At 44.5% G+C, this 27,671-nt stretch overlaps 1 protein-coding gene across 1 annotated transcript in view; it reads right to left on the reverse strand.

Moving 5' to 3' along the window:
* Positions 1 to 11,228: 11,228 nt before the first annotated feature.
* LOC308676099 (vesicular glutamate transporter 1) overlaps positions 11,229 to 27,671 on the reverse strand; it is a gene marked incomplete at its 3' end in the record, with an annotated part of 57,033 nt that continues 40,590 nt past the window's right edge. The window contains exons 5-12 of the mRNA XM_081341824.1: positions 26,075 to 26,162; positions 25,180 to 25,266; positions 23,491 to 23,633; positions 22,290 to 22,439; positions 21,119 to 21,251; positions 19,053 to 19,163; positions 14,303 to 14,430; positions 11,229 to 11,576 (exon numbers count right to left, since the gene is read on the reverse strand). Coding sequence (XP_081197950.1) covers positions 11,229 to 11,576; positions 14,303 to 14,430; positions 19,053 to 19,163; positions 21,119 to 21,251; positions 22,290 to 22,439; positions 23,491 to 23,633; positions 25,180 to 25,266; positions 26,075 to 26,162 — 1,188 coding nt within the window. The remainder of the gene's footprint in view (positions 11,577 to 14,302; positions 14,431 to 19,052; positions 19,164 to 21,118; positions 21,252 to 22,289; positions 22,440 to 23,490; positions 23,634 to 25,179; positions 25,267 to 26,074; positions 26,163 to 27,671) is intronic.

Here is a 27,671-nt window from a genome sequence, read left to right on the forward strand (position 1 = left end):
AAGGAGAGCATGCGAGGCCAGGAGGGATGGGACAGGGGGTGGGAATCAGCCGTGCCGGGATGCATCCGGCCACGTGGGGCCTCAGCAAGTTAGCAGGCGGCTGGTTGAAGAGGGACAGTTGCCATCTCCGGGGCATGGCGAGCGTGCCCACAGAGAGGGCTCTGAGTGCAGCCTCTGGCACGCGTGCCATAGGTTCGCCACCACTGTCTTAATGTGTAATCAGCAACATGTGGGTCCTGTTAGGCTCCTGGGGAATGACGGGATCCATTCTGGGATGTGGAACATCCTTTTCAGATTGTTGTTGTTGTTAGTTGCGAAGTCGTGTCCGACCCATCGCGACCCTATGGACAATGTTCCTCCAGGCCTTCCTGTCCTCTACCATCTTCTGGAGTCCATCTAAGCTCACGCCTACTGCTTCAATGACTCCATCCAGCCACCTCATTCTCTGTCATCCCCTTCTTCTATTGCCCTCAATCTTTCCCAGCATTAGGCTCTTCTCCAGTGAGTCCTTCCTTCTCATTAGGTGGCCAAAGTATTTGAGTTTTAGCTTCAGGATCTGGCCTTCTAAAGAGCAGTCAGGGTTGATCTCCTCTAGGACTGACCGGTTTGATCGCCTTGCAGTCCAAGGAACTCGCAGGAGTCTTCTCCAGCACCATAGTTCAAAGGCTTCAATTCTTTGGCGCTCAGCCTTTCTTATGGTCCAGCTTTCACTGCCATACATTGCAACTGGGAAGACCATAAAGGTAAAGGTAAAGGTTCCCCCGCACATCCGTGCTAGTCGTTTCCAACTCTAGGGGCCGGTGCTCATCTCCGTTTCAAAGCCGAAGAGCCAGCGCTTGTCCGAGGACGTCTCCGTGGTCATGTGGCCGGCATGACTAGACGCCAAAGGCGCACGGAACGCTGTTACCTTCCCACCGTAGTGGTCCCTATTTTTCTACTTGCATTTTTACGTGCTTTCGAACTGCTAGGTTGGCAGAAGCTGGGACAAGTAACAGGCGCTCACTCTGCTACGCGGCACTCGGGATTCGATCCGCCAAACTGCCGACCTTCCGATCGACAAGTTCAGCGTCCTAACCCACTGAGCCACCGCGTCCCTTGGGAAGACCATAGCCTTGACTATACGCACTTTTGTTGACAGGGTGATGTCTCTGCTTTTTAGTGTGCTGTCTAGATTTGCCATGGCTTTCCTCCCAAGGAGCAAGCGTCTTTTAATTTCTTGGCTACAGTCCCCATCTGCAGTGATCTTGGAGCCCAGGAAAATAAAATCTGTCACTACCTCCATTTCTTCCCCATCTATTTGCCAGGAATTGAGAGGGCCAGATGCCATGATCTTGGTTTTCTTAATGTTTAGTTTCAACCCAAGTTTTGCACTCTCCTTCTTCACCCGCAACACGAGGCTCTTTAGTTCTTCTTCACTTTCTGCCATTAGAGTGGTATCATCTGCATATCTTAGGTTGTTGATGTTTCTTCCGGCAATCTTAATTCCAACTTTTGATTCATCTAGCCCTGCCTTTCTCATGATGTGCTCTGCATATAAGTTAAATAGGCAAGGCGACAGTATACAGCCTTGCCGGACTCCTTTCCCAATTTTGAACCAATCAGTGGTTCCGTGTCCAGTTCTCACTGTTGCTTCTTGGCCCGCATATAGACTTCTCAAGAGACAAATAAGATGGTCTGGTATGCCCATCTCTTTAAGGACTTGCCACAGTTTGTTATGATCCACACAATCAAAGGCTTTAGCATAGTCAATGAAGCAGAAGTAGATGTTTTTCTGGAACTCTCTAGCTTTCTCCATGATCCAGCGTATGTTAGCAATTTGATCTCTAGTTCCTCTGCCTCTTCGAAATCCTGCCTGTACTTCTGGTAGTTCTCGATCCACATACTGCTGGAGTCTAGCTTGTAGAATTTTAAGCATAACTTTACTAGCATGAGAAATGAGTGCAATGGTGCGATAGTTTGAACATTCTTTGGCACTGCCTTTCTTTGGAATTGGAATGTAAACTGATCTTTTCCAATCCTGTGGCCACTGTTGAGTTTTCCAAATTTGCTGGCAAATTGAGTGTAGCACTTTTACTGCATTGTCTTTTAAGATTTTGAATAGCTCAGCTGGAATACTGTCACCTCCACTAGCTTTGTTGTTGCTCAGCTTTTCTAAGGCCCACTTCACTTCACATTCTAGGTTGTCTGGCTCGAGGTCAGTGACCACCTCATTGTGATTATCAGGGACGTTAAGCTCATTCTTGTATAGTTCTTCTGTGTAATTTTGCCACCTCTTCTTAATCTCTTCTGCCTCTGTTAGGTCCCTGCCATTTTGGTCCTTTATCATGCCCATTTTTGCATGAAACGTTCCTTTCATCTCTCCAATTTTCTTGAAAAGATCTCTGGTCCTCCCTATTCTATTGTTTTCTTCTATTTCTTTGCATTGTTCATTTAAGAAGGCATTCTTATCTCTTCTAGCTATTCTTTGGAATTCTGCATTTAATTGGGCATATCTTTCTTTTTCTCCCTTGCCTTTCGCTTCCCTCCTTTCCTCAGCTATTTGCAAAGCTTCCTCAGACAGCCATTTTGCTTTCTTGCATTTCTTTTTCTTTGGGATGGTTTTGGTTGCTACCTGTTGTACAATGTTGCGAACCTCTGTCCATAGTTCTTCAGGCACTCTGTCTATCAGATCTAATTCCTTAAATCTATTTGTCACCTCTACTGTATATTTAACAGGGATATGATTTAATTCATACCTGACTGGCCTAGCGCTTTTCCCTACTTTCTTTAATTTAAGCCTAAACTTTGCAACAAGAAGCTCATGGTCTGAGCCACAGTCAGCTCCTGGCCTTGTTTTTACTGACTGTATAGAGCTTCTCCATCTTTGGCTGCAGAGTATATAGTCAATCTGATTTCTGTGTTGACCGTCTGGTGATGTCCATGTGTAAAGCCGTCTCTTGGGTTGTTGGAAAAGAGTGTTTGCTATGACCATCGTATTCTCTTGACAAAATTCTATCAGCCTGTGCCCTGCTTCATTTTGTACTCCAAGGCCAAACTTGCCTGTTATTCCAGTTTGGCTTCCTACTTTAGCATTCCAATCCCCCATGATGATAAGGACATCATTTCTGGGTGTAAGTTCTATAAGGTGCTGTAGGGCTTCATAGAACCGGTCAATTTCATCCTCTTCAGCACCGGTGGTTGGGGCATAGACTTGGACTACTGTGATATTGAATGGTTTGCCTTGGATTCGAACTGAGATCATTCTGTCATTTTGAGGATTGTATCCCAGTATTGCTTTTCCTATTTTTTTATTGACTATGAAGGCTACTCCATTTCTTCTGAGGGATTCTTGCCCGCAGTAGTATACCTGATGGTTATCTGAATTAAATTCACCCATTCCTGTCCATTTTAGTTCGCTGATACCTAAGATGTCAATGTTTAGTCTTGTCATCTCTTGTTTGACCACGTCCAGCTTTCCTTGATTCATGGATCTTACATTCCAGGTTCCTATGGAGAAAAAATCTTTACAGCATCGGACTTTCCTTTCACCACCAGACATATCCACAGCTGAGCGTCCTTTCGGCTTTGGCCCAGTCGCTTCATTCTTTCTGGCGCTACTAGTACTAGCCCTCTGCTCTTCCCCAGTAGCATATTGGACGCCTTCCGACCTGAGGGGCTCATCTTCCAGCGTCATATCGTTTTGCCTTTTGGTACTGTCCATAGGGTTTTCATGGCAAAGATACTGGAGTGGGTTGCCATTTCCTTCTCCTTTTTCAGATTACAGCCATTCTTTTTAATTTGCTGTTTCCAGACGCTCCTTGCAGGACACAGGTTACAGGCTTGCTGCTGCAAATACTGGTAGTCCTCAACTTATGACTATTCATTGAGCGACTGAAATGACAAGAAGTACTGAAAAAAGTAACTTACAACCAGTCCTGGCACTTATGACTATCACAGTCTCCCCGCAGTCATGTGATCGTGATTCAGGTGCTTGGTGCATGTTTTTACGATGGTTGCAATGTCCCAGGATCACACGATCACCATTTGTGACCTTCCCAGGAGGCTTCCAAGAAGCAAAGTCAACAAGGGAATCCAGATTCACTTAAACAACCGCAGCAACAAGGGTCATAAAATCAGGCGTGGTCATGTGATGACTCACTTAACAACCAAATTACTTAGCAATGGAAATTCTAGTCCCAACTTTGGTTGTAGGAAGAGGAGCTGAAGATGAAGATGTTTACTATAGACGGTGATGCCAGGCCACGGCCCGTTGGGAAGCGGACTGCACAAGAGGCGGGCAAGTGTGCAAGCATGCAAAGCTGCATTTGCGCAAGTGGCACACACGTGCATGAAACCATCTGTTTTTCCCTGCTGCCACCAGGCCACAGAGCAAGAAAGGTTGGGGATGGCTACTATAGATTACAGGTAGTTCTTGACTTACAACCACTCATTTAGTGACTGTTTGAAGTTACAACGACAGTGAAAAAAGTGACTTATGATTGATTTTGACATGATCGTTGAGCACCTCCATGGTCACGTGATCAAAGTTCGGACGCTTGGCAACTGACTCGTATTGATGACAGTCACAGTGTCTTGAGGTCATGTGATCGCTTTTGTGACATCTTGACAAGTCAACGAGGAGACCAAATTCACTTAATAATGGTGTTCCTCACTTAACAACTGTAGTGATTAACTTAACAACTGTGGCAAGAAAAGTTGTAAAATGGGGCAAAACCCATTTAGCAACTGTCTTGCTTAACAATAGAAAAATTGGGCTCAATTATGGTCATAAATTGAGGACTACCTGTAGTTTATTTTCAACACTTCCTTTCTCTTCTGTTCCAAGTCTTACCCTCTGTTCCCCGCCCATCCTTTTTAATCCTTCGGCCAACTGTCTATTCCTGGATTAATCCTACTGCAGCTGGCCAGCCGCGTGCAAACTCAGCGCCCTTCCTTACATCATGCCAGTCTGCAAATAATGTTGCCAACACTAGGGATGGCGGGGAGCAGGAGAGGAAAAACCTGGCCTACATCTTTTCCTTTTAAAAAAAAAGACTTGGTCACACGGAATCAGCAAGGGATGCTTTGAGTAGGAGCATCTGGAGATGTCTGTCCCTCACCCACCTCCTTGCTGTCTCAAAGCAAGCCGCTACTCTAGGAATTAAAGAGGAAATGTACTAAAATAATTGTGAAACAAATGTATTCTTGTCCTTAGAACAGACGCTAATCAAGGAAGCCATGATCCTGTTAGCGTAACTGCACTTATTCCCCCGGTGACTGTCTTAAAGAGGAATGTACTAAAGTCCTTGTTTAAGCAAACATAGTCTTGTCCTTAAGGCAGATGATGATTGGGATGCCATCCTGTCTGTGAAACTACACGTACTTCATGTAATTTTCTTCTGGAAACTGTCTTCGGATAAGAATGTGTAGAATATTAACCACATAAGTAACAATGTATAACTAGGAATTAGAGGTGTATAAATATGTCTGCTCATGAGCCCTTTGGGGTTCAGACCTTTTGCTTTGTTTAAGCCTTCTGAACCTGCGCAATAAACCTTTCCTTTCCTGAAGAGCTGGCTTGAGTCTCTTCTTTCTACAACAGAATGACTGATTCAGAATTCAGGCCTCTCGTGTGCAGGCACCTCAGCGGGAGCCCCCTTGACTCATTTTAAATTCTGAGTCTTGGTCGTGTTAGAGGTGCTATCAGATTTGGTGGCAGAGATTCAGGCCCCTTAATAGCAGAGAAGTCCCCTAACCCAGGGGTAGGCCACCTCGGCTCTTTTATGACTCACGGACTTCAACTCCCAGAATTCCTGAGTCAGCTGACTCAGGAATTCTGGGAGTTGAAGTCCATGAGTCATAAAAGAGCCGAGGTGGCCTACCCCTGCCCTAACCCAACCAGACTGGCTGGCCATATTTAAGGGAAATGCAGTAATAAAAATAATTATGACTAAGCAAAGTGATTGTAAGACTCTGCTGATGGGAAACAAGAAAACCTAGGAGAGGCCATCCATTCTGGCAAAGATAAAAAAAACATGTGAATAAATAAGTACAACTACCACTTTTGGAGTTCCCGTTGCAATCATGTTGTGGTCATCTTCCACTAGAAGTGCCTTTCTGGTTGCATTGCAACTGTTTTTTGGAATTCCAGGAAAGTGGAATAGGTACATCTTAAGAAGAGAAGATATATTAGAGCAGGGGTCTCCAACCCATGGTCCATAGACCGGCACCGGTCCATGACATGTCAGCAACTGGACCTCGCAGACAAGTGAAGTCCTATCTGTAGGATGCAGGCAGCACGCAAAACCACGCTCCCTCCGGTCCACGGAAAAACCTTTCTCCACGGAACCGGTGCCTGCTGCCCAAAAATTGGGGCTCGCTGTATTAGAGGAAGCTTGGATTGGTGAATTAAGTCAGGCTGGCTACGTGGGAATTCCTACAACGTAGGAAGCATCTCTATGGTTTGTAAAGAGAGGACAGAAAGACATCTCCCAGCACCCAAGTCAACAATGGCATGCACATTCTTTTCCAAGCCATTTTCAGTTTCATAAATAATATTTATATATTTACACAAGAACAAGATATTTCTTTCCAGCTTGAGGGAGGGGGCATTATCCAATGAGGGAGGCTACATGTACAGATGCAAACACCAGATAGACCAACCAACCCACAGAGAGAACTACTGGAGAGAAGCAGGAAGGAGAATTGAGAGTTTAAAGGAGAGGAGAGGAGGAGAGCTTCATGGACACCATCCATCATTTTGTTATTGTTGGAATAGCTTTCCCGAAATTGGAAAAACAACAGTGCGTATGGTGTGAGGTTGCCTGAGAACTTTCCAAACAAACTTAATGCTTTATTGCAAACCAGTTTCTGACATAAAAAAGGTGGGCTGTGCTTATGTGCAGGGTTACATCTGGGTTGCAGAATTACTCAGAGTCACTAGATGGCAGCAAAAGAGAAAACCCCAAATGACTTTCCAGCAGTTATTAAAGTTTTTCACTTTCACTTTATGATCATCTAGTGGTTTTCAAAATTTTGGCAACCTAGTTCTGGTAAGCTAATATATATTTTGTGTTAGATGTGTTTGTGTTATGGGGTGGAGTACTATCTCCTCGTCTGTCCTCAACGTGATAATCGTAGTAATTCTGGGCATAAGAGTGCAGAGTGCTTTACAATCCTTTTTCATTCACAAGAATCTTGTGAGGTAGGCCACGATATAATTATTCTTATTTTTAAATAGATCTTGAAGATTATTATATACAGAAGCTTTCTCAAAATAATCCAGGCTTTTTATACCCTAAAGCAACATTTAGGGTAATTCTAATGCGCTGTGCTACAAAAATTAAACATATTTTTTTTGTAAATTTCCCTAATGGGGTACGAAAGCAACATAACAATTGCTTGTGCTTCACTAGAAGCCAAGGTGGCAGAAGGAAAGTGGTATACCCTGAAAATTAATTTGATCACCATCCTCACTCTGTTGCACCTGCGAAGAGTTAAGCTAAGAGTTTATACTGTCAATTAATATGTGCTCTTAGTGCAGGGGTAGGCAACCTCGGCTCTTTTATGACTCATGGACTTCAACTCCCAGAATTCCTGAGCCAGCATGGAGTTGGCTGGCTCAGGAATTCTGGGAGTTGAAGTCCATGAGTCATAAAAGAGCCGAGGTTGCCTACCCCTGTCTTAGTGCATAAGTGCTACATCTGCAGATTGAGCAAAGATTTCAGATAGGGAGTGTGTCTTTGAAGAGCTGGCATAATGTGATGTATAACGTGTTTAACTGAGTTTGGCTAATTAGACCTCATTCAGGTCCCTGTTTACACCCCGCTTTCCTTCAGGAAACTGAAAGTAACATACAATGGCCAAGGAACCCCTGTTTTTATCCCTGCCACAATTGTATGAGGTAGGTTCAGCTGAATAGGGCTGACCCAAATTCATCCAGTGGGTTTCCATAGTTGAATGGAGACTTAAAGCCAGTTCTCCATGATTGTGTATCTCAGCCTAAATTTATCAAATAAGAATGTTGTAAGGGTATTTTTTTACATGCATGGAGAAGGAAACAGTCCAAGTACAGTAGGCTTGTTTTAAGAGAAGCCCATAGGATTGAAAGCAACAGTCCAATCTAAAGGTTAGAACAGAATTGGAAATAGTTTATACCCATTCACAAGTGAATTAGAAGCTTGTTAATATTTGTTAAAGCATCGTGTGGATATGTGGCTGGCTTAAATAAGAATCTGGGAGAGCAATAGGCTCAATTTATATGAAGGGACTATGCTAGTTTCTTGTAAAAGAACAAGGAATTATAATAACCACAATCCTGATGGAGGACTATGATAAATGAACGCTTATGGGATAATACTTGGTTAGCCTTGTATTGGTGCCTATTTTTTGAAAGCACCAGAAAGCAAGACAATGGATGAAAATTAATCAAGGAGAGAAGCAACCTAGAGTTAAGGAGAAATTTCCTAACAGTGAGAACAATTAACCAGTGGAATGGGTTGCCTTCAGTAGTTGTGGGTGCTCCATCACTGGAGGCTTTTAAGAAGAGACTGGACAGCCACTTGTCTGGAATGGTAGAGGGTCTGTTGCTTGAGCAGGGAGTTGGTCTAGAAGACCTCCAAGGTCCCTTCCAACTCTATTATTCTGTTCTGCTCTGAAATATTTTAGTGTTTTATAATAGAATGTTGCCTCCTGGGGAAGAAATGGCAAAAGAATCAACAACCACAGCAGAATGAAGAGCCGGTAAATAAACAGACTCTTTGTAATTCCTCTCTGGATAAAGAAATGACTTGAGATGGCCCATAAATGCTCCAGACAGTTGAGGACACTGCAAGACTGGTCCCTAGTGGGAATAGCTTCCTTGCTCAACCCATGGTTAGTGGCTTTAAGGAAATAGGGTTTGAGTACTTCCTTTTCTAATTACTTTTGGAAATTGCTTGTTAACCGGTTTTCATCTATTAGGAACCTGGATTAACAGGTTTTACAGCAGGGGTGTCAAACTCAATTTCATTGAGGGCCGCATCAGCATTGTGGTTGCCCTCAAGGGGCCGGGTGGGTATGGCCAGGGTGGGCGTGGCCTACTGGGTGGGCGTGGCTAGAGTGCGTATGGCTTACTGGGTGGGCGTGGCCAGCTCTACATCGTTCGCATCAAGGGTGCCTATGGGGGCCTGGGCAGGAGTGGGACAGATCTGAGGGTCTCTGGCAGAAGGAGGGTCTCTGGGCCAGGGCCAAGGCAGTGGGGGCCGTTCCCTCACTGTTTCCAGGATGGCTTCACGGGCCACATGAAACCACTTTGCGGGCCGCATCCGGCCCCCGGGCCTTGTGTTTGACATGTCTGTTTTACAGCAACAGATGAGTTTGCTTAAATCCACAGAGGAAGAAATTTTAAATACAAGTTTTATAACAAACTTGTAATACAATACAAGGGCTTTTTTTCTGAAATAAATAGCAAAATTGTGATTAAGACTTTGATTTTTTTTTTAGAAAGTTACAATGGACTAAGGGTCCAGATGGATTTGAAATAAGATTTTGGAATTAATTATAAGAATTCCTCCTGTAGGGAAATACTTTTGGTTTTGAATTCTTGGAAAAAAATGATAGAATGAGTCTTTGAAGGTTACATTAGCAGGGGTGTCAAACTGCAAAAGAAAAAGACAATAAAAATTTTTTGGACATTATTTGAAAGGGCTAAAGATTAAGATTGTTAAGAATTCAAGGAAGGAATATAAAGTTGGTTTATTTGATCCAGGCTAAAAAAAATAGATAGGTTGTTATCTCTAGTAACACTTAATGGATTATTTCTGATCTGGACTGAAATAATGAGATTCTAAAAAAAATGTTTATACATAAGAGATGGGATATGGGAAGAAGAGCTCATTTGTTGTATTTTAAGAGGTGATACATTTTTCTTTATATATTTCTTTTCTTCTTTACTATATTCTTTTTCTATTTTTTTTCTGCACATTCTATTTTTCTTTTTTAGTTGGTAGAAGTTCTTATTGTCAAAGTTGCAATTTTTTAATAAAATTATTATTAAAGAATAGTATAATATTGCCATCTGAAATTTTCGGTGTTGAAGAAAGCCTAGATTTTTATCCTTGTTTGAAGTGCTATACATTAAAAAAAAAACCTGCAACAAAACAATATGAGGAAATTCCAAGAGGTGGATTGGGCAAAGAGAGAATATAGCCAACAAGTACAGGATATTTTTAAAGCTACCAAGAGAAGAAAGGTGGGGGAGGGGGAGAGAGATAATTTGATATTGTTACACAGAAAGTGATTTACAGCATACACCAAGAAAATATCAACCCATTAAGCATAAAAATCATTTACAGCTCAGGAAAAAAAAATGCTGAAATGCATAATACAGTATTTGGAAATGCCTGGGTGCAGGTTGGAGGCCTATAGATTACAGCAGAAAAGTGGACTATTTTTTTTTAAATATGGGAACAAGCTATTATCCTAATACTGTGAACAAGTTCCCTTGTCTTCAGTTCAGGATGATGGCTGGTGCATAGGTGCTAAAGGCATAAGATGTTGAGGGAGATGGAATATCCCTAAAGTATTAAAGTCCCCAGGATAACATGGTCTAATTTATTTCTAAGAATCAGAAGGGTCTAAGGCAAAGTTTAAGATACTGAAAGGATGAGATGCACAAGGCTACCCAAGTTAGAGACTAAACAGCTGGAGTTAGTGCCAACCCACTTCCTAATTAGTAGAAGTCCAGAGGGGAAACCAAAATGTCAACTTGTTTCCTATGGTCCACTTGGTCTAGGGATTAAAACTGGGGTCTTTTGCACGTGAAGGGAGGGGACTATTCATAAGCTATGTTTTCATTTCATACTCAGTAGATGATGTTACAGTGTCTTTGCTGTGATCCCAAAGCTTTTCAGTCCAGGACTGTGGGGTAGACTCAGGAGCAATGGGTGTGTGGAATTTAACTCAACCCCTTGGTTGAAAGAGCATCAGCCTAGAGCAGGAATGGACAATGTGGAGGTACAGTGGCCTGTACCCAAGGAAGAGTAAAGGTTTGAAAGTAAGTGCTTGTGGATCATTACCGAGGTGTAGCAGACCGCTGGGAAGGGCAATTTTCAGTGGGTCCAGACATTGATTGCCAACATATCAGAAATGGGATGGAGGTTGAAGGACGGGATGGTAAAATAATGGAAGATAGAGAAGAAGCCTTCTCCTCACTCCAGTGGATTGTAACTAAGGCCCCATCATCACATCAGGGTGGAGGATGGGGTTCTCTACGACAAGTCCCGTTGTTCTGGCACGCCATACATATAGGAATCTTTCCCAGGCTCCTGTATATATTCCTCCTTTTTGTCCCAGTCAGCCGTCCAACCTCCATTGGCGAAACTGGTACTTTTAGTGGCCCCATAACCGCTGCCGCCTGCTCCTGCTCCCACGCGGGCAGCTTCATCTTCCTCATCAGCCAGTTCATCCTCGTTGATGAAGCCACATTTCTCTTCAGTCAATTCTTCTGGCTCAGCCCAGGGTTGCTTCTCCCCAGAAGCAAAAATCCCATAGAAGATGACACCACCATAATGGACGAGAGAGGCAATGAGGAAAACATACTGCCATTCTTCTCGTGTCTGTGGAAAATATAAACATCCCATCATTCAGAGCTTATTTGAGGGATATCCCGTGCCCGTACAGGTAGTTCTCATGTTACGAATGTAATGGAGCCTGCCCATTCCATTTGTAACTCGAAAACTAGGAGGAGTGAATCTCGTACCTCACACGAGATTGTTCCCTGCTCGTTAAAACGGCTCATTAAGTGAAGATGAGGTATCTCAGGGTGGGGAAGGCCACGGAGGGCCTAGTGATGTAACAGGCCCCCAAGGCCTCCCTGGCCAACTAAGATACTTCATGCTTCCCACTCTCTTCATGCCCCGCCGGATTCACCTTGAAAAGATCTTGAAAAGATCTGGTTCCTGCTGCCCCCTATATCTGATTTGATTGATTTGATTTTATTAAATGTATATGCCGCCCTTCTCCCTGAGGACTCAGGGTGGCTCACAACCATAAAAATTAAAAAAAACATAAAGTAAAAAATTTAAAAAAGAATTAAACAACAGATGCAATAAATACAAGACAATTTAACCCAGTAAAAAGCCTAATTAAAACCATAGTCAATCCAGTCCCGCTTGTTGCAACAACCAGGTTTTCAGGTCACGGCGGAAGGACCGAAGGTCAGGGGCCGTCTGCAGCTCCGGGGGCAGTTCATTCCAGAGGGTCGGCGTGCCCACAGAGAATGCTCTCCCCCTGGGCGTCGCCTGCCGGCATTGCCTGGCCAACGGCACCCTGAGGAGGCTGACCCTGTGGGAGCGAACCGGGCGATGGGAGGTTGACAATGGCAGCAGGTGGTCTCGCAAGTACCCCGGGCCTGGCAGATGCTTCTGCGTGCCTCTGGGTGTCGGAGGCCTTTTCCAGGCTGCTGCTGCCTAGAACTGAGGCTGGGAGATGCTTCCGTGGCCCTCCGGATGCCCAGTCCGAGTGCCAAAGGCCTTTTCCAGGCTGCTGCCACCCAGATCTGAGGCATGCCCCAGCCTCAGATCCAGGCGGCAGCGGCCTGGAAAAGGCCTCGGGTAGCTGGATCGGGCCTCCAGAGGACCACAGAAGCAATCCATGGCTTTAGGCACGGGCGGCGGCAGCTTGGAAAAGGGCTCCGGTGCCCGGATCAAACCTCCAGAGGCACGCGGAAGCATCGCCTGGCTTCGGTTCCGTTCTCTGCCGCAGAGGAGGCCTAAAGCACTATGAGATCACACGAGATCAGTAACGTGAGATCTCGCCTCCCTAAATTCGTGTGATCTTGCATTACCTTAGGCCTCCATTCTCTGTGAACGCCCCAAAGGCCTGGAGCAGCCAGGAAAGCGAAGGATCTCGATCTTCGCAGGGTGAGTATTGAAGGCCTAGCGCCTAGGGAGACCCGGGGCGGGGGTGGGGAGGGAAGGAATAACCAGGGTGAATATTGCAGTGCCACTATGGTCGCTTGTAAGGGTGAACGCCTGCCATGATGCCGCAATATTCGTAATTTCGAGATTTGCTCGTAAGCACTAGGGGGCGCTTTATTGCATAACTTCGAATGTTTGCTAAGGGAACGCTCGCAACTTGGGGATTACCTGTATTTTTCAACCCACAGTGGACACCCTCTGAAAATCCCCTTTTCTTACTAATAATTAAGTCATCATAGCATACAGTGCAGCTTTGAAGGAGAAAAGGATCAGGTTAGTTACAACTAAATAGAACTGATAATTTATAGGATCTACACTTATCTAGATATAAATATTCAGAAAGTAAAAACTTAAGGTTACATAAAGCACCCCTTCATTGTTTCTAGAACCAGTCAGAGTGGAGGACCAATATTTTGTGCAGCTCCATAACAAAAGTTATAAAATGCAAAGAACTAAAAGGAGCAGTAAAGGTTCCTTTTACTAACATAATACAGGTAATACTTGACTTGCAATCACAGTTGACCCTAAAACTTCCATTGCTAAGTGAGGCAGTTGTTAAGTCAGTTGCACCTCATTTTATGACCATTTTAGCCGCAGTTGTTAGTTAAGTGAATCACTGCAGTTAGGTGAATGGGGCAGTTGTTCAGTGGATCTGGCTTCCCCTGCCTGCTTTGCTTGTCAGAAACAGTCGTAAGTGTGAAAAATGGTCATGTCATGTTTTTTCAGTGCTGTTGTACCTTTGAATGGTGACTAAATGGGTAGTTGTAAGTCGAGGACTACTTGTAGACCAAAGCCAAGTAAGCTATCTTGTGACTTAACTTTATGCATGACCATCATAACCTCTCGCTCTAAGGCTCTTTTCCTATGGCAAATTAAAGTTCTCTGCATCCATTCTGCAGAAAATTAAATGAGCATGAAATCTGTCATTCCTTATCCGACAGATACTGCCAGTCACCTGATGTCCATCCAAAAACCTCTCGCTCTAAGGCTCTTTTCCTATGGCAAATTAAAGTTCTCTGCATCCATTCTGCAGAAAATTAAATGAGCATGAAATCTGTCATTCCTTATCCGACAGATACTGCCAGTCACCTGATGTCCATCCAAAAACAATGGGTAACAACGCCTGATGTAGGACATGCCTTTACGCTTAAGGGCAACTTAATCTTATCTGACTCAAGAGATGAAGATGGAATGAAAGCAATGTCCAAAGATGTTACCTGCACATTTTAGGTCATACTTAAATGGAAGTGGGGAAAGGCCGTATGTACAAAAAGCCCTACATACATTTTACACAAAAATAAGAATTGTGAGGATAAGAAGTACATAGAATAAAAACTTTCCACTTTCTAGAAACCATTTCTTACCTTATGTTTAGTCATTGCTCCAACAATGATTGGGCACACCATGCCTGACAGGGTCCCCACGCCATTGGAGATGCCCATCAAGATACTGGCATATCGGGGGGCAATATCTAAATGGTTGACATTGAATCCTGGAAGTGGAGGAGATAAAAGTGAAATGAGTACGATACACTCCCTGAAAATTTATATAATTTATAAATTTATATAATTAGACTGCATTAAATTGCAGTTTAATAAGAGAACTGTTAATGTTACTATGGTCTTCTTCAGTCTAATAATACAATCAGCCATCTAGAGGAGTTGCACTTCAGTTTCCGTAATCAGATTGGAGAAGACATCCATAGCACCATCTAGCTTCAGCTGATTGGACCAGGATGGATGAAGGGACAGGGAGGATTTAAAGGGGTGGGGGGTGGGGGGGAAAGGAAAGCATTTTAAGGTGCATAATCAAATCTGCAAAATTCATTGCATTTCTATTGATCTGCTAGGACAGGGGTAGGCAACCTTGGCTCTTTTATGACTCATGGACTTCAACTCCCAGAATTCCTGAGTCAGCATAGCTGACTCAGGAACTCTGGGAGTTGAAGTCCATGAGTCATAAAAGAGCCAAGGTTGCCTACCCCTATGCTAGGACAAGCATGTTATGCAAACTAATTATGGGAGCCATTAAATAATTAGTTCATTTTAACACAAGCAGAACGTGGTTCAGCTACTAGATGGTGATAGTGGAACAATGCAAGAGGACATTTTATGTGATTGACAAGGGATGAAGACTAGCCAAAGTGTATCATTTCCAGCTCCGTAATTCTGAGGTCTAAGATGTCCTCAGCATAACTTAGTTTGGGTGGGTTTGTGTAGGAAATGCCTCTTAAGGATTGACAGAGGGCAGTTGATAGCCATGACTACATCACAGTGGCCCAAGACTCAACTCCCAACCAACTGAAAAAGCTTCATGGGGCTAAGCAGGAAAACCTTCTGTTTTGGAACAGAAAACCAAACCAGAAGGCTCTCTCTACTTTCTTCAAAAAAATAAACATAACATTTAAGGATGCAGTGAATTTCCCTAGACATCTGATGGGAGGAAAGACGTGGTTTGCATCTTAATACTGCAAATCCTCATATTATGATGCTCTGCATCTCTCTCTATAAATGCACTTTGAAGCACACTGAAAGCTGTGGCACCTTGAGGTATGAAACCTTCCACCAATAGATAGTAAGTTGCACGCGTACAATGAAAAGTAGAAGTGGATTCGCTTCAGATTATGGTACAGGAAACCTGTTCTTTTGATGCATCACGCACACCTGCCTTTGCTACACTTGAGTTGAGTTAACTTGAGTTGAGTTAACTTGAGTTGAGTTAACCTTCAAGGATTAGCCTTTTCCAGTTACGTTCTCATATTCTTTTTGGTTTGTTTCCCCCCTTTTGTGCTTTCTTGTTTTTAGCTAGTGGCTAAGACAGTTTCTCAGCCTGGGCAACTTTAAGATACGTGGACTTCAGTTCTCTGAATTCTACAGCCAGCATGAGCCAAGCCAGGAGTAGGCAACCTTGGCTCTTTTATGACTCGTGGACTTCAACTCCCAGCAGTGGCGTAGCGTGGGGGGTGCAGGGGGGGCCGGCCGCACCGGGCGCAACATCTGGGGGGGCGCGCTCGACGGCGCCGGGATCCGGCAGGGCGGAGGCACCGGAGCCCCAGCCGGGAAGGGCCTGACGCCCCACGGCGCGCCACACACACACACACACACACACACACAAACACACAAACACACAGCGTGACTCCTCCTTCGGGCCGCTCCGCCTTCGCTCCGGCGCTGGACGGAAGCCTTCTCTCCCTCCTCCCCCCCCGCAAAGGAGAAGGCGGCTCCTGCCGTGCACAGAGCGCGGCCCTCCTGCAAGCCCGGGGCTCCACTGCGGAGGCTCTCCCAAGGCGCTCCCGGGGTTGCCAAAGGCGGGGGGGGCGCGGCAGGGCTTGAAAGAGGGTGGATTTCCCGCGGGGGGAGGATCGCTGCAGCGTCTCTCTGGGGGTCCCTGCTCTGGAACGAAAGCTGCGTCGGCAGGTTGCCGATCCAACCGTGCATCGGCGATCGGGACCGCCCCCCCCCGACACACGTCGCCAGCAGCGAGAGTTTCCAGCCAGGCCGGCGAATCTTTGGGGTGAGGTGCCAAAGAGAAGGAGGCGGCTTGGCTTGGATAAGCAGCGTCTGGGCAGAAAATAGGTCGGGCGCCGCAGCAAGTATGAATTCCTGGGGTTCAGCCTAAGCAGGCAAAGCTGCAGGGTGGGTTGGTTGGCTTTTCCGGCTTTGGAATAACCTTGGGAAGCTGAGGCATTGTAAGTTGGAAGTCATTGTTTGTCGCCTAACATGTTGGGTCAACCCCACGCCACATGCTAAGCCATAAACCGTGGTTGGTATCCAGGGTTTAGGACAAGATGGAGAAAACTAGCCAATTGTGGGATCATAAATCTTGATGAAGCCCATCATCGCTCCATGTGATGTATGCACTCAATCTACAAACGTAGTCCAAGCCTATTCACATCTGTTGTAAGGTCATTCTCTCGTGGGGTTTATCCTGACGTCCACTAAGAGTGGAACAAACATGCCCCATTAACCATTTTCAACGCCATGTCCTCTCTTTGTCTCATCCTAAATCACAGCTGAGGCACCTTAAAGTTGCCTTGTTTCAGTGTTAAACTAGCATTTTCCCTCTTCCCAGAGACCCTTTTTTGCCTTGAACCTAACTCAGGGGTAGGCAACCTTGGCTCTTTTATGACTCATGGACTTCAACTCCCAGAATTCCTGAGCTAGTGGAAGAGACTCGAGTGCTAAAATCCACAGGTTAGGGGGCGCAAATTACTTGCCTTGCCCCGGGTGCTGACAACCCACGCTACGCCACTGACTCCCAGAATTCCTAAGTCAGCTGACTCAGGAATTCTGGGAGTTGAAGTCCACGAGTCATAAAAGAGCCAAGGTTGCCTACCCCTGATCTAAGCCAATGAACAATGGTGTTTTGTTTTTTTTACAGAATGAGGCAACACAAAATGTTTCCCGGGAAGTAGGCCCATGAGAAACGACTTATGGGTCTGAGGGACAGAGCAGAGCGAACTCCATTTCTCTCCTTGCGTTATTTCGAGGCAATACAGCAGAGTAAGAGACAGTTGGAAACTGGCAAGGGGAGAGCAAAAATGAGGAAAGGGATGGTGGCAAAGTGGCGCTAGTGATGATACAGGAAGTTGAGGAAGGAGGGGGCTATTGTGACATGATGACAAGGTGGAAGCTTATCACAAGGAGGTGGAGGGGTTGGTGAACTGGTGTAAGGAAAACAGCCTAGTTTTAAATACCGGAAAAACCAAAGAGGTCATTGTCGATTTCAGAAAAGGCAGACACAGCCACACTTCTCTGTGCATAAATGATTCACCTGTGGAGATGGTTACCAGCATCAAATTCCCGGGTGTGCAGCTAGCGAGTAGGCTGGCTTGGTTGCTCAACAGTGAGACACTGGTGAAGCGGGCACAGCAGCGCCTGCACTTTCTGCGTCGCCTGAGAAAAGCTCATCTTCCTTCCCCTGTCCTGACCACTTTCTACAGGGGGACGATTGAGAGCTTCCTGTCATACAGCATCAAGTCTGGTTTGGAAGCATCACTGCTTCAGACAGGAAGGCGGTGCAGAGAGTGGTGAGGATGGCCGAAAAGATCATTGGCAGTTACCTCCCTCCCATCCAGGACATAGCACAGAAGCGTTGCTTGAACAGGGTCCGTAAGATTATCTGGGACACGACTCATCCTCTTCACAACCTGTTTTCCTTGTTACCTTCTGGGAGGAGGGGGCTTCGTGGTATCCGTAGCAGAACATCCAGGTTCAGCCATAGTTTCATTCCATACAGCATTAACCTTGTGAACTCTCAGGTTTCTTCCTTCCGTTATATATTCAAGATGGACAGTATTTAACATTTATTTGTTATATATATGTAGGGGTGTGGGTCTATACGTATGTTGTATATAGTATGGTTAGGTGTGTGTCATGTATGTGTTCCACCTTGAGAGTGGGCAACTAAATTTCATTTTTGATGTGTGCCTTTGTGTCCACAGTAAAAAAAAATGACAATAAAGGTTATCTTATCTTGTTCATCCCAAAACATATAGGGTGGGATAACAACACTTATACTTTACCGTATACAGATAGTCCTTCACTTACAACCACAAATGGGACCAGATTTTCTGTTACTAAGCAAAGCGGCTGCTAAGTGAGTCATGCCTGATTCTATGACTTTTTTTGCCATTTAAGTGAATCTCTGCAGTTGTTAAGTGAGTCACGCCGAGGTTAATCAAATCTGCCTTTCCTCGTTGACTTTGCTTGTCAGAGAAGTGGCTTGAAAGGTCACAAGTGGCAGTCACGTGACCCAGGGAATACTGCAATTGTTGTACATACATGCTGGTTGCCAAGTGCCTGAATTCGACCATGTGACTCTGGGGATGTTGCAATGGTTGTAAGCGTGAGGACTAGTCATAAGTTACTTTCTTTGGTGCTGTTGTAACTTCGAACACTTGCTAAAGAAATGGTTGTACGTCAAGCACTACTTGTAGTGCTTTGGCATCTTTTCCATCCTTGAAATCATCCCAAGTCAGGTTGAAGAAGTCTGGGCAAAGCTTTTGGCCCACTCATATTGGGCTCCTATCCGGGTAAACATAGGAAAGGAGTGGATAATTTACCGTAGAACCTAACCATGCCTCAAAGTCAGCCCAACTGTCCAAGAGCTTACCTGAGATAGCAAAGCCACTGAAACCCACAGCCAGGACGAGAAAGGAAATCGCCACCCCTCTGCTGTGGGAATAACCAACTACTAAGAGCAATGTGGCTTCCATGCCAAACCCTGACGAGAAATGAGAACCACACATGTAACTATGGGTTACAAATAATGTTAGCTGTATTCAAACATCTCATGAGACTAAAACTAAAGAAATCGTGTTATGGATGTCATGGTTCCGACTAATAAGACAGATCAAAGAACATTCAGGCATTGTTTATTCTAAAAAGTCTATAGTAATGAGAATGAAGCATCGGCACTCATGGATGGATGCCAGAATCTGAATTCTCTTCCCCTGAACACATCGTATCAAACACAATTCCCTCCCTTAGTTTAAACGTCATAAATCACATTCTCCAATTAGTTTAACATGCAAAGCTTCACTTCCTTTCTATAGCGTGCCATTCCTTATCTTATTAAAACAACCGGCTTAGCATTCTCCTCCCTCCCCACCCGGCCAGCTTCATTTAATTCAAAGCAAAACAGTTTTAAAGGAAAAGGCTGCCTCTTATATTGTCAGAGCAAAAACATCCAATGTTTGCAGCATTGACAATGGCTTAGTATGCAATATAAGAACCCAGTTTAAAACCAATAATCATCATTGGCATAAGACCAGGTGAGAGACAGGTGAGATCATCATGGAGAAAATCTATCTGGGTGGTCTCTTAAGAGCTGACGTTGACCTGATGGCACATAATCAATAAACCCAATGATAAATTCTGCACTATGCCAGTCATTTTAATACTTTGAGATTCTGAGATCATTTCAGACCATTCTGGAAGGAGGTTTTCTGAAGCTTCCCTGTAACAGTGCTCTTCAGATGAGGTGGACTACAGTTCCCAGTGTTCTCATTGGGAGGGCCATAACTATGTTGGCTGAGGATTTGAGGCATTGTAATTCCAACCCACCTGGAGGAGGATGTACCAAGTCTTGGTGTGCTTTTTTGTTTTTTAAAGAAAGCTGTTCTTTCACACATACAGGAGTTTGGAGGTTTCTGGCAAGTTGTCGGAAAAAATCCCCCTCAGGAAAGAACAGACAAGATGTACAAGGCCTTTCACTCTGGTTAGGCTCAGGCTGTTGGAAACCCAGCGTGGACTTCGTTAAAGCCAGATGCAAAAATTTAACAGAGATTTTATTCTGTGAGTGCTGGAAACCTATCTTTCTTCCTCATTAAAGAGGAAAACAGGATTTCTCTGAATTGTCTGCAAAGTTTTTGGGTTTGGAGGACCTGTGTTATGAATTAAAACTAAGTTATGAATTAAAACTCATAACTGCTGACCGTGGTTGTTATCAGCTAGGGATGATGGGATCAGATACATAGCATCACCTTGACTCCATAGGCTGCCCCTTTGTATTTTAAGAAATACAGTGTGACCCTACAGCAGGGGTAGGCAACCTCGGCTCTTTTATGACTCATGGACTTCAACTCCCAGAATTCCTGAGTCAACTGACTCAGGAATTCTGGGAGTTGAAGTCCATGAGTCATAAAAGAGCCGAGGTTGCCTGTCCCTGTCCTACAGCATTCCTTCCTCTAAAGCAGGGGTCTCCAAACTTGGCAGCTTTTAAGACTTGTGGACTTCAACTCCCAGAACTGGGGAAGTCCCCAGATCTTAAAGTTGCCAATTTTGGAGACCCCTACTTTAAAGAATTCAAGTGCCTTTTGTTAATTGCCAAATGACTCTCAGTACTCATCCTTTCGATCTGGGTATCTATCGATCTCATTTTTCTTTTAAAAAAAAGGAAAGAAAAGAAAAGAGAAAGATACTCTCTAGAGCCAGGGGTAGGCAACCTTGGCTCTTTTATGACTCGTGGACTTCAACTCCCAGAATTCCTGAGCCAGCCATGCTGAGGGAAAAGAGAGGTTGCCAAGTTGAGCCGTGCTGGCTCAGGAATTCTGGGAGTTGAAGTGCACGAGTCATCAAAGAGCCAAGGTGGCCTACCCCTGGCTCCAGAGGTAGCTGCTCAATCCTAACCCTTGTTCCCACCACTTGTTGTATGACAGTGATGCCTTTCTCACTCACCCCCACAGTTCATCATCTTGCGGACATTGGTGGTAGTCATAAGTCTTCGCGAGCGCAAGAAGTCAGCAATTTGGCCTCCAATGGGTACAATGATGGTCATAACCAAGTGGGGCAAAGCAGAAAGCATCCCCACCTGTGTGTCAAAAGTGAAGAGAAACAATCAGCATCCCAGAGACCAGAAGGTACTAATTAAAAGACAGCTGAGCAAATCCAGGTATCCCTTAGAACAGCGTTCCCCAACCTGGGAGGCTGGGCGGCCCGGCTGGGGAACTCCTCACACAAAGAGAGAAGAGAAGCCTTAGGGGCGAGCCTTTCGCACTCCTTCAGGCTTCTCTGTGCCAAAAGCTTTTGCAAAGGGATGGAAGGCCCGAAGAGATCGCTCCCCCGAAGCCTTTCATCCATTTACAAAAGCTTTTGTCCCGGAGAAGAGAAACCCCTGGTTGGGGGGGGGCGCAGTCTCATGCTCCTTCAGACACACTGAGGCTGCCTGACGCTCCAAACGCAGATCCGGAGTCTTGCGCAGGTAGCCTTGGGTCAGTCAGCGAAGCTCAGCAGGGTGTGCTTGCCTCACTCAGCCTCTGCTCTCACTGCTCCACTTTTGGAGCTTCAGAGCATTGGTTTACCGCAGCTGCACGCGTGTACCGGCCCACCTGTTGCACGGCCCGGTTGCGAATAGGCCACGGCCCAGTAGTGGGCCACAGCCCAGGGGTTGGGGACCCCTGCCTTAGAAGATGAAAGGCCTGGAGGGAGACAGTATCTAACTCCCATTTCTTTTTCAGAAATAGATTTATGACATTATGCAATTATTATTATTATTTTTTTAAAAATAACTCCAATCCCACTTTCCAGCCGCGAAAACACGTTTTAAGAAATAATAACAATTTGGCACTTTCCCAAATCTTGCTCTATCTAAATTTTCCTAATAGTGGATATTGATTGATATGGTTTATACACTACACGCCTAAAAGGCATTATCCACGGTCTTTAATCAAAGTGTAAACCAAAATGGGCCAGTTCTAAAATTTAGAGAGGCTCCCAGTTTCTACGGCCAATGAGGATAAGCATCTCCCTTGCAGAATATGCCCAGGTGCTGGTAATGCCTGCAGTAAAGCTATTAGTGTATCCCTGTGCACACACATAACACAAACCAGGAAAAAAAGCCTTTTCTTACCTTACTGATTTCAAAGCCAAAGACTTCTTCAAAATAGGCTGGCTGGCTGATTAAGAGCAAATAAAATGTCCAGCTTCTGCAAAAATTGGCTACAATTATGGCATACACCGGCATGGATGTGAAGAACCGGCGCCAGGGAGCTTTGAATTTCTGCAGAGAAGGAGCAAAGACCTCTTGTTATCTGATACCTTCTAGATGGGCTGTTTTATGATTTCTATACGTTCCAGATGGGACAGTCAACAGACGTGCTAGCTGGGGATACATCCACCCAGGGTGGGAAGCCAAGAGCTGTAGGACACACTATATTAAGCAAGCAATTTAATAAATGAAGGTAAAATTGCCTGGAGCATTTTGAAGCGCCACAGAGGAGCTGGCTAACTCAGGGCTTTTCAACCTTTTCACCCATTGTACCACTTTTAGGATATGCCGACATCTGAGTACCACCAGTCGCCTAGCAAGGTATCAAAAACTTGATGACCAAGAAAAAAATGAAAAAAAATGATGAAGTACAGGTAGTCCTCGACTTAGAACAGTTCGCTTAGTGACTGTTCGAAGTTACAATGGCACTGAAAAAAAGCCCCCCCCCCCCAAGCCACAGTCGAGCAAGACACCTGCCTGCCTGCCCGGCGGCGCTCTTCCTCCTGTCCGAAGTTTTCATTGTTTGTGACATTTCTGTTGAGGATTGGCAGCGGGGGTGGGGTTGGGGGGTGTTTGGTTTTTATTCCCCCCCCTCTGCTGGGTGGTTGCAGCAGGTTTTGGTCACTTCACGTGACCCTGGGACACTGTGACCGTCATAAATATGAATCAGTCGCCAAGCATCTGAATGTAAATCACAAGACCCTGGAGATGCTGCAACATTCCAGCTGATTGGTGCTTCTTCTAAGCTCAGCAGAAGCGCCAGGATCAGCACTGAGCTCCAGCTGGAGCCTGGCACTGATCCTGGTGCTTCCGCTGAGCCCTGACAGCCCTGAAGAAGCGCTGATCCTGGCGCTTCCGCTGAGCCCTGACAGCCCTGCAGCTCTAGCCGTCTCTCGCTCAGGCTTGTGCAGTGCTGCCACCGGTTCAGCTCATCCCCCCCCCCCGCTACCACTTTTCTAGGATGGTCGCGTACCACCTGCCAGGTGCCAATGTACCACACGTGGTACCCGTACCACTGGTTGAAAAGCCCTGAGCTAACTTACAGATATATACAAATACTGACTATCAGGGGATTCATCAGGGTGGAGCTCTCTCCGATGGTTTCCTCTATGTACTTCCTCTCTTCCTCCGTGATGGTGGGATGCTTGGCCGGACTCTCATAGGAAACCATCAGCCAGAATAAATACCAGAAAATACCAAAGCTCCCTGCAAAGACAGAAGTGCAGAATAACCGGTGAGAGGATAGAAATAGAACAGAACAGAACAGAACAGAATAGAATAGAATCTGGAAGGGACCTTGGAGGTCTTCTAGTCCAGCCCCCTGCTCAAGCAGGAGAACATATACCATTTCAGACAAGTGACTGTCCAGTCTCCTTAAAAACCTACAGTGATGAAGTACCCACAACTCCAGAAGGCAAGCTGTTCCACTGGTTAATTGTCCTCACTGTTAGGAATTGTCTCCTTAATTCCAGGTTGCTCTCTCTCTCTCAGTTTATAATAATAATAATAATAATAATAATAATAATAATAATAATAATAATAATAATAATAATAATAATAATAATAATAATAATAATTTGGAAGGGACCTTGGAGGTCATCTAGTCCAACCCCCTGCTCAGGCAGGAAACCCTATACCATTTCAGACAAATGGTTTCCAACCATTGTTTCTCGTCCTGCCCTCTGGTGCTTTGGAGAATAACGTGACCCCCCTCTTCTTTGTGGCAGCCCCTCAAATACTGGAGTACTGCTATCTTGTCACCCCTATTTCTTCTTTCATCTAGACTAGCCAAACCCAAGTCCTGCAGCCATTCTTCGTATGTTTTAGTCTCCAGGCCTTTGATCATCTTAGTTGCTCTTCTCTGAACTTTTGCCAAAGTCTCTCAACATCTTTTTTGTAGTATGGTGACCAATCTATGATTTTCCCCACTCTTGGGTGCACGTGCTCGTCACCGCTTTTAAGTCAGGGGATAACTAACTCAGCATGAAATTTGTGACTCTGATCGCCGATCCTTATTTGGCTTCAATTGCTTATGTTTCCCATCATTCCAGTGATCTGACTTCTTGCCAAGTTGATGGGTGGTGGCAAAATGTAACAGACCTGGATGCTTTCTGCAGACGGTGGTGGAATAAGTGGAAACATTTACAACAGATAGTCCTCAACTTACAACCACAATTAAGCCCAGTTGTTAAGCAGGTCATTATGTGACCGTGCCCGATTTTACAACCTCTTTTGTGGTGGCTGTTAAGCAAGTGCCATATTCACTAAGCCAACCCGTTGTTCACTATGGGATTTTTTTATTTTTATTTTTTGCCAGAAACTGGAAATTAAAGCCCTTTTCCTGCAAAAATGTTTTAAACCACGGTCACGTGACTCCGGAACTCTGCAAACGGCCATAAATGCAGGCTGGTTGCTGATTGCCCAAAATGTGGTCACATCACCTTGGGGGGGGAGGTTTCGAAGCTGGCCATCAGAACTTGAAATCCAGGTTGTAAGTTCCTTTTGGGGGTGTCTGTCGTAACTGGCTGCTAAGCAATTAGTCATAAGTCAAGGACCACCTGTACTTTAACATCTGGATAGCACAGAAGGAGATGGCTTACGGCGATCTTATTGGGCTGGGAAGGAGATGAAGGCAATGGCACAGAGACGTGGAGGATAAAAAAAATCTGCTAAAGCATATTTGGGCTCTGGTTAAGTCCCAGTGAAGAACGGCCCAATATGGCAGCCATCGCTTTTGTGCCAGTTCACTTACCATACACGTAGAACACAGAGCTCCATCCTGAATATTGAACTAGAATCCCAGCAAGAGGCATGGCCACCACCGCCCCTGCATAAGAACCTGGAAAGTTACGTAGGAAACATTAGCTAAATATACAAGCCAGGATTCCTCATTCCCATCAGCCTTTGAACTGATGCCACAGTTTCTCTTTGATTTGAAAATGCCATTCTTAGTCGTGGTCGTGATTTTTACACAAGAGAGAAAAACAGACAATAAAACCCTACCCGCAAGAGGAACGGGAGCTAATAAATAATGGTGAAATTAAGGTGTAATTCCTGAATAATTTACCAGCAACGCTAATTGAACTGGAAAGGAAACAAGAAGGGCAGAAGCTCCAAAATAAAACTACTAATAATATTTACAGCTGCGTGAGACTATATTGTTTCCAAGTAAACCTTATAGAAATACGTTGCCTACGAATATGAGCGCTGATGGATATCATGATACTGTACTGAATGCTTGGAGCAACCACTATTTTAATTTTATTACTAGATTATTATGGAAAACAATGCCTCAGCAACAATAAGTCAAAAATGTGAAAGCAACTTAGCAGCCATTTTTAGTGAGTTCATAAACCAGTCCTGTGATGATTCGACCCATGGGATGAGAGGGAAAACTCTAGTGAAGTGTTTTGATCTAGAGTTTTGCACAAAGGCTAGATCAGTGTTTTTCCAACTTGGCAAATGTAAGTTGTAAGTGGACTCCAACTCCCAGAATTCCTCAGCCATCATGCTGCCTGAGGAATTCTGGGAGTTGAAGTCCCTATATATCTTAAAGTTGCTAAGCTTGTAAAATATTGGGTCTCGATCAAAGATTCAACTTTCCAGAAGTCAACAACTGTCAGCTTTAAGAAACAAGGTTATCTTACCACAGAAAGCTGTTGTGGCCAGGCGGCTACGTTCCAAAGGGGGCGCCCATTTGCTCCAAATACCATGGCATGCTGGGTAGGTGACTCCCTGGAGGTGAAGGGCAGAGAATAATATAAAGAGGAAGGCCAGAAATTAGATTCATTAGTTTCTTAGCTCTTTCCCATTCAGACTGTTCTGTAAGAAAGTGATAAGATACATGGAGACGGGACAAAATTTCATAGAAGAATTAAGCCTGTTGACTCTGAGAAAGTAGATAGGATCCTGAGAGCGGTCAGTGTGATCACCTGTGCATTAGATCCATGTCCTTTAGTTGGTCAATGTCTCCCCAGGAAATCATGAGTTGGAGGGTCCAAGCAGTGGTAAATTCATCCTTGAGAGAGATGGCTGGCTGTCCTCTTCTCGAGAAGACCTTCCAAGAAGACTGTACCATATTGGATAATTTCTGACCTGTCTCCCACTTGCCTTGGGGAAGATTGTTGAGAAGGTGGCCATTCTGAGGCTTCAGAAAACTCTGGAGGAAGTGGATATCTGGATCTGCTTCTGAATCAAGGCAGAGTACCAAATTGGCACTGATCTCCCATGATAATCTAGGAAAAGACTGGGATGGGAGGTGGGGGAAGGATCCATTCTGGACCTCCCTGATCTCTGAGTGGCCTTTGATAGCATCAATAAATTGCATCCTTCTGAACTGGCTTAGGTTATTCGGAGAGTTACTCCCCCCAAGTCTGGGATTGTTCGGACGACCAGCCTGTCTTTTGAAAGGCTCTAAAGATTTGGCTTTTCTCTCAGGAGCCTTGTGGGGTCGTTTTAATTATTCTGGTTGTGGGACTGTGAGAAGTTGGCTCCTATGTGAGATGGCTTATTTTTTATTTCTCTTAAAGTTGCCCTGAGTTTCTAATTAGACAGCTATAGAAAAATAAAATAAAACAAAATAATAAAATAATAATAAAATGAAATGAAATGAAATGAAATGAAATAAAATAATAAAATGACTGAATAGGGCAAGCCCAACTCTGCTTGCTAAGATGAAGAACAAGTACTAATTAAGAAAATTCTAGAGTGTGGAGAAATGGATAGATTGGCTTTAAAGATTAAAGAGAAAAAAGACTCAGTGTACTTTAGAACATGGGATAATTTCTATCAATGGCTAGAAAAATGAGTCAGAGAGAAAGGAACGTGGTATGTAATTGTGAATATATATTAGCAAGAAGAAGGCTATTGAGTGATTAATTAACATATTGTTTATGATAATTAACTATATTATTGTTAGTTAAATACATGTACCCAGACATTATGCTGTTTGCTAAATATTGAAAATGTTATTTGGAAAAACCCCAACCCTAACCCCAACTCTAATCCCGACCCCACCTTATACCCTAACCCTATAAAAATTAATAAATTCTATATATAAATTAATAAATTCTATATATAAATCTAGATAGCACACTAAAATGCAGAGACATCGCCCTGTCAACAAAAGTGCGTATAGTCAAGGCTATGGTCTTCCCAGTTGCAATGTATGGCAGTGAACGTTGGACCATAAGAAAGGCTGAGCGCCAAAGAATTGAGGCCTTTGAACTGTGGTGCTGGAGAAGA

Source organism: Vipera berus (genome assembly GCF_964194415.1).
Source record: "Vipera berus genome assembly, chromosome: W".
Classification (NCBI taxonomy): domain Eukaryota; kingdom Metazoa; phylum Chordata; class Lepidosauria; order Squamata; family Viperidae; genus Vipera; species Vipera berus.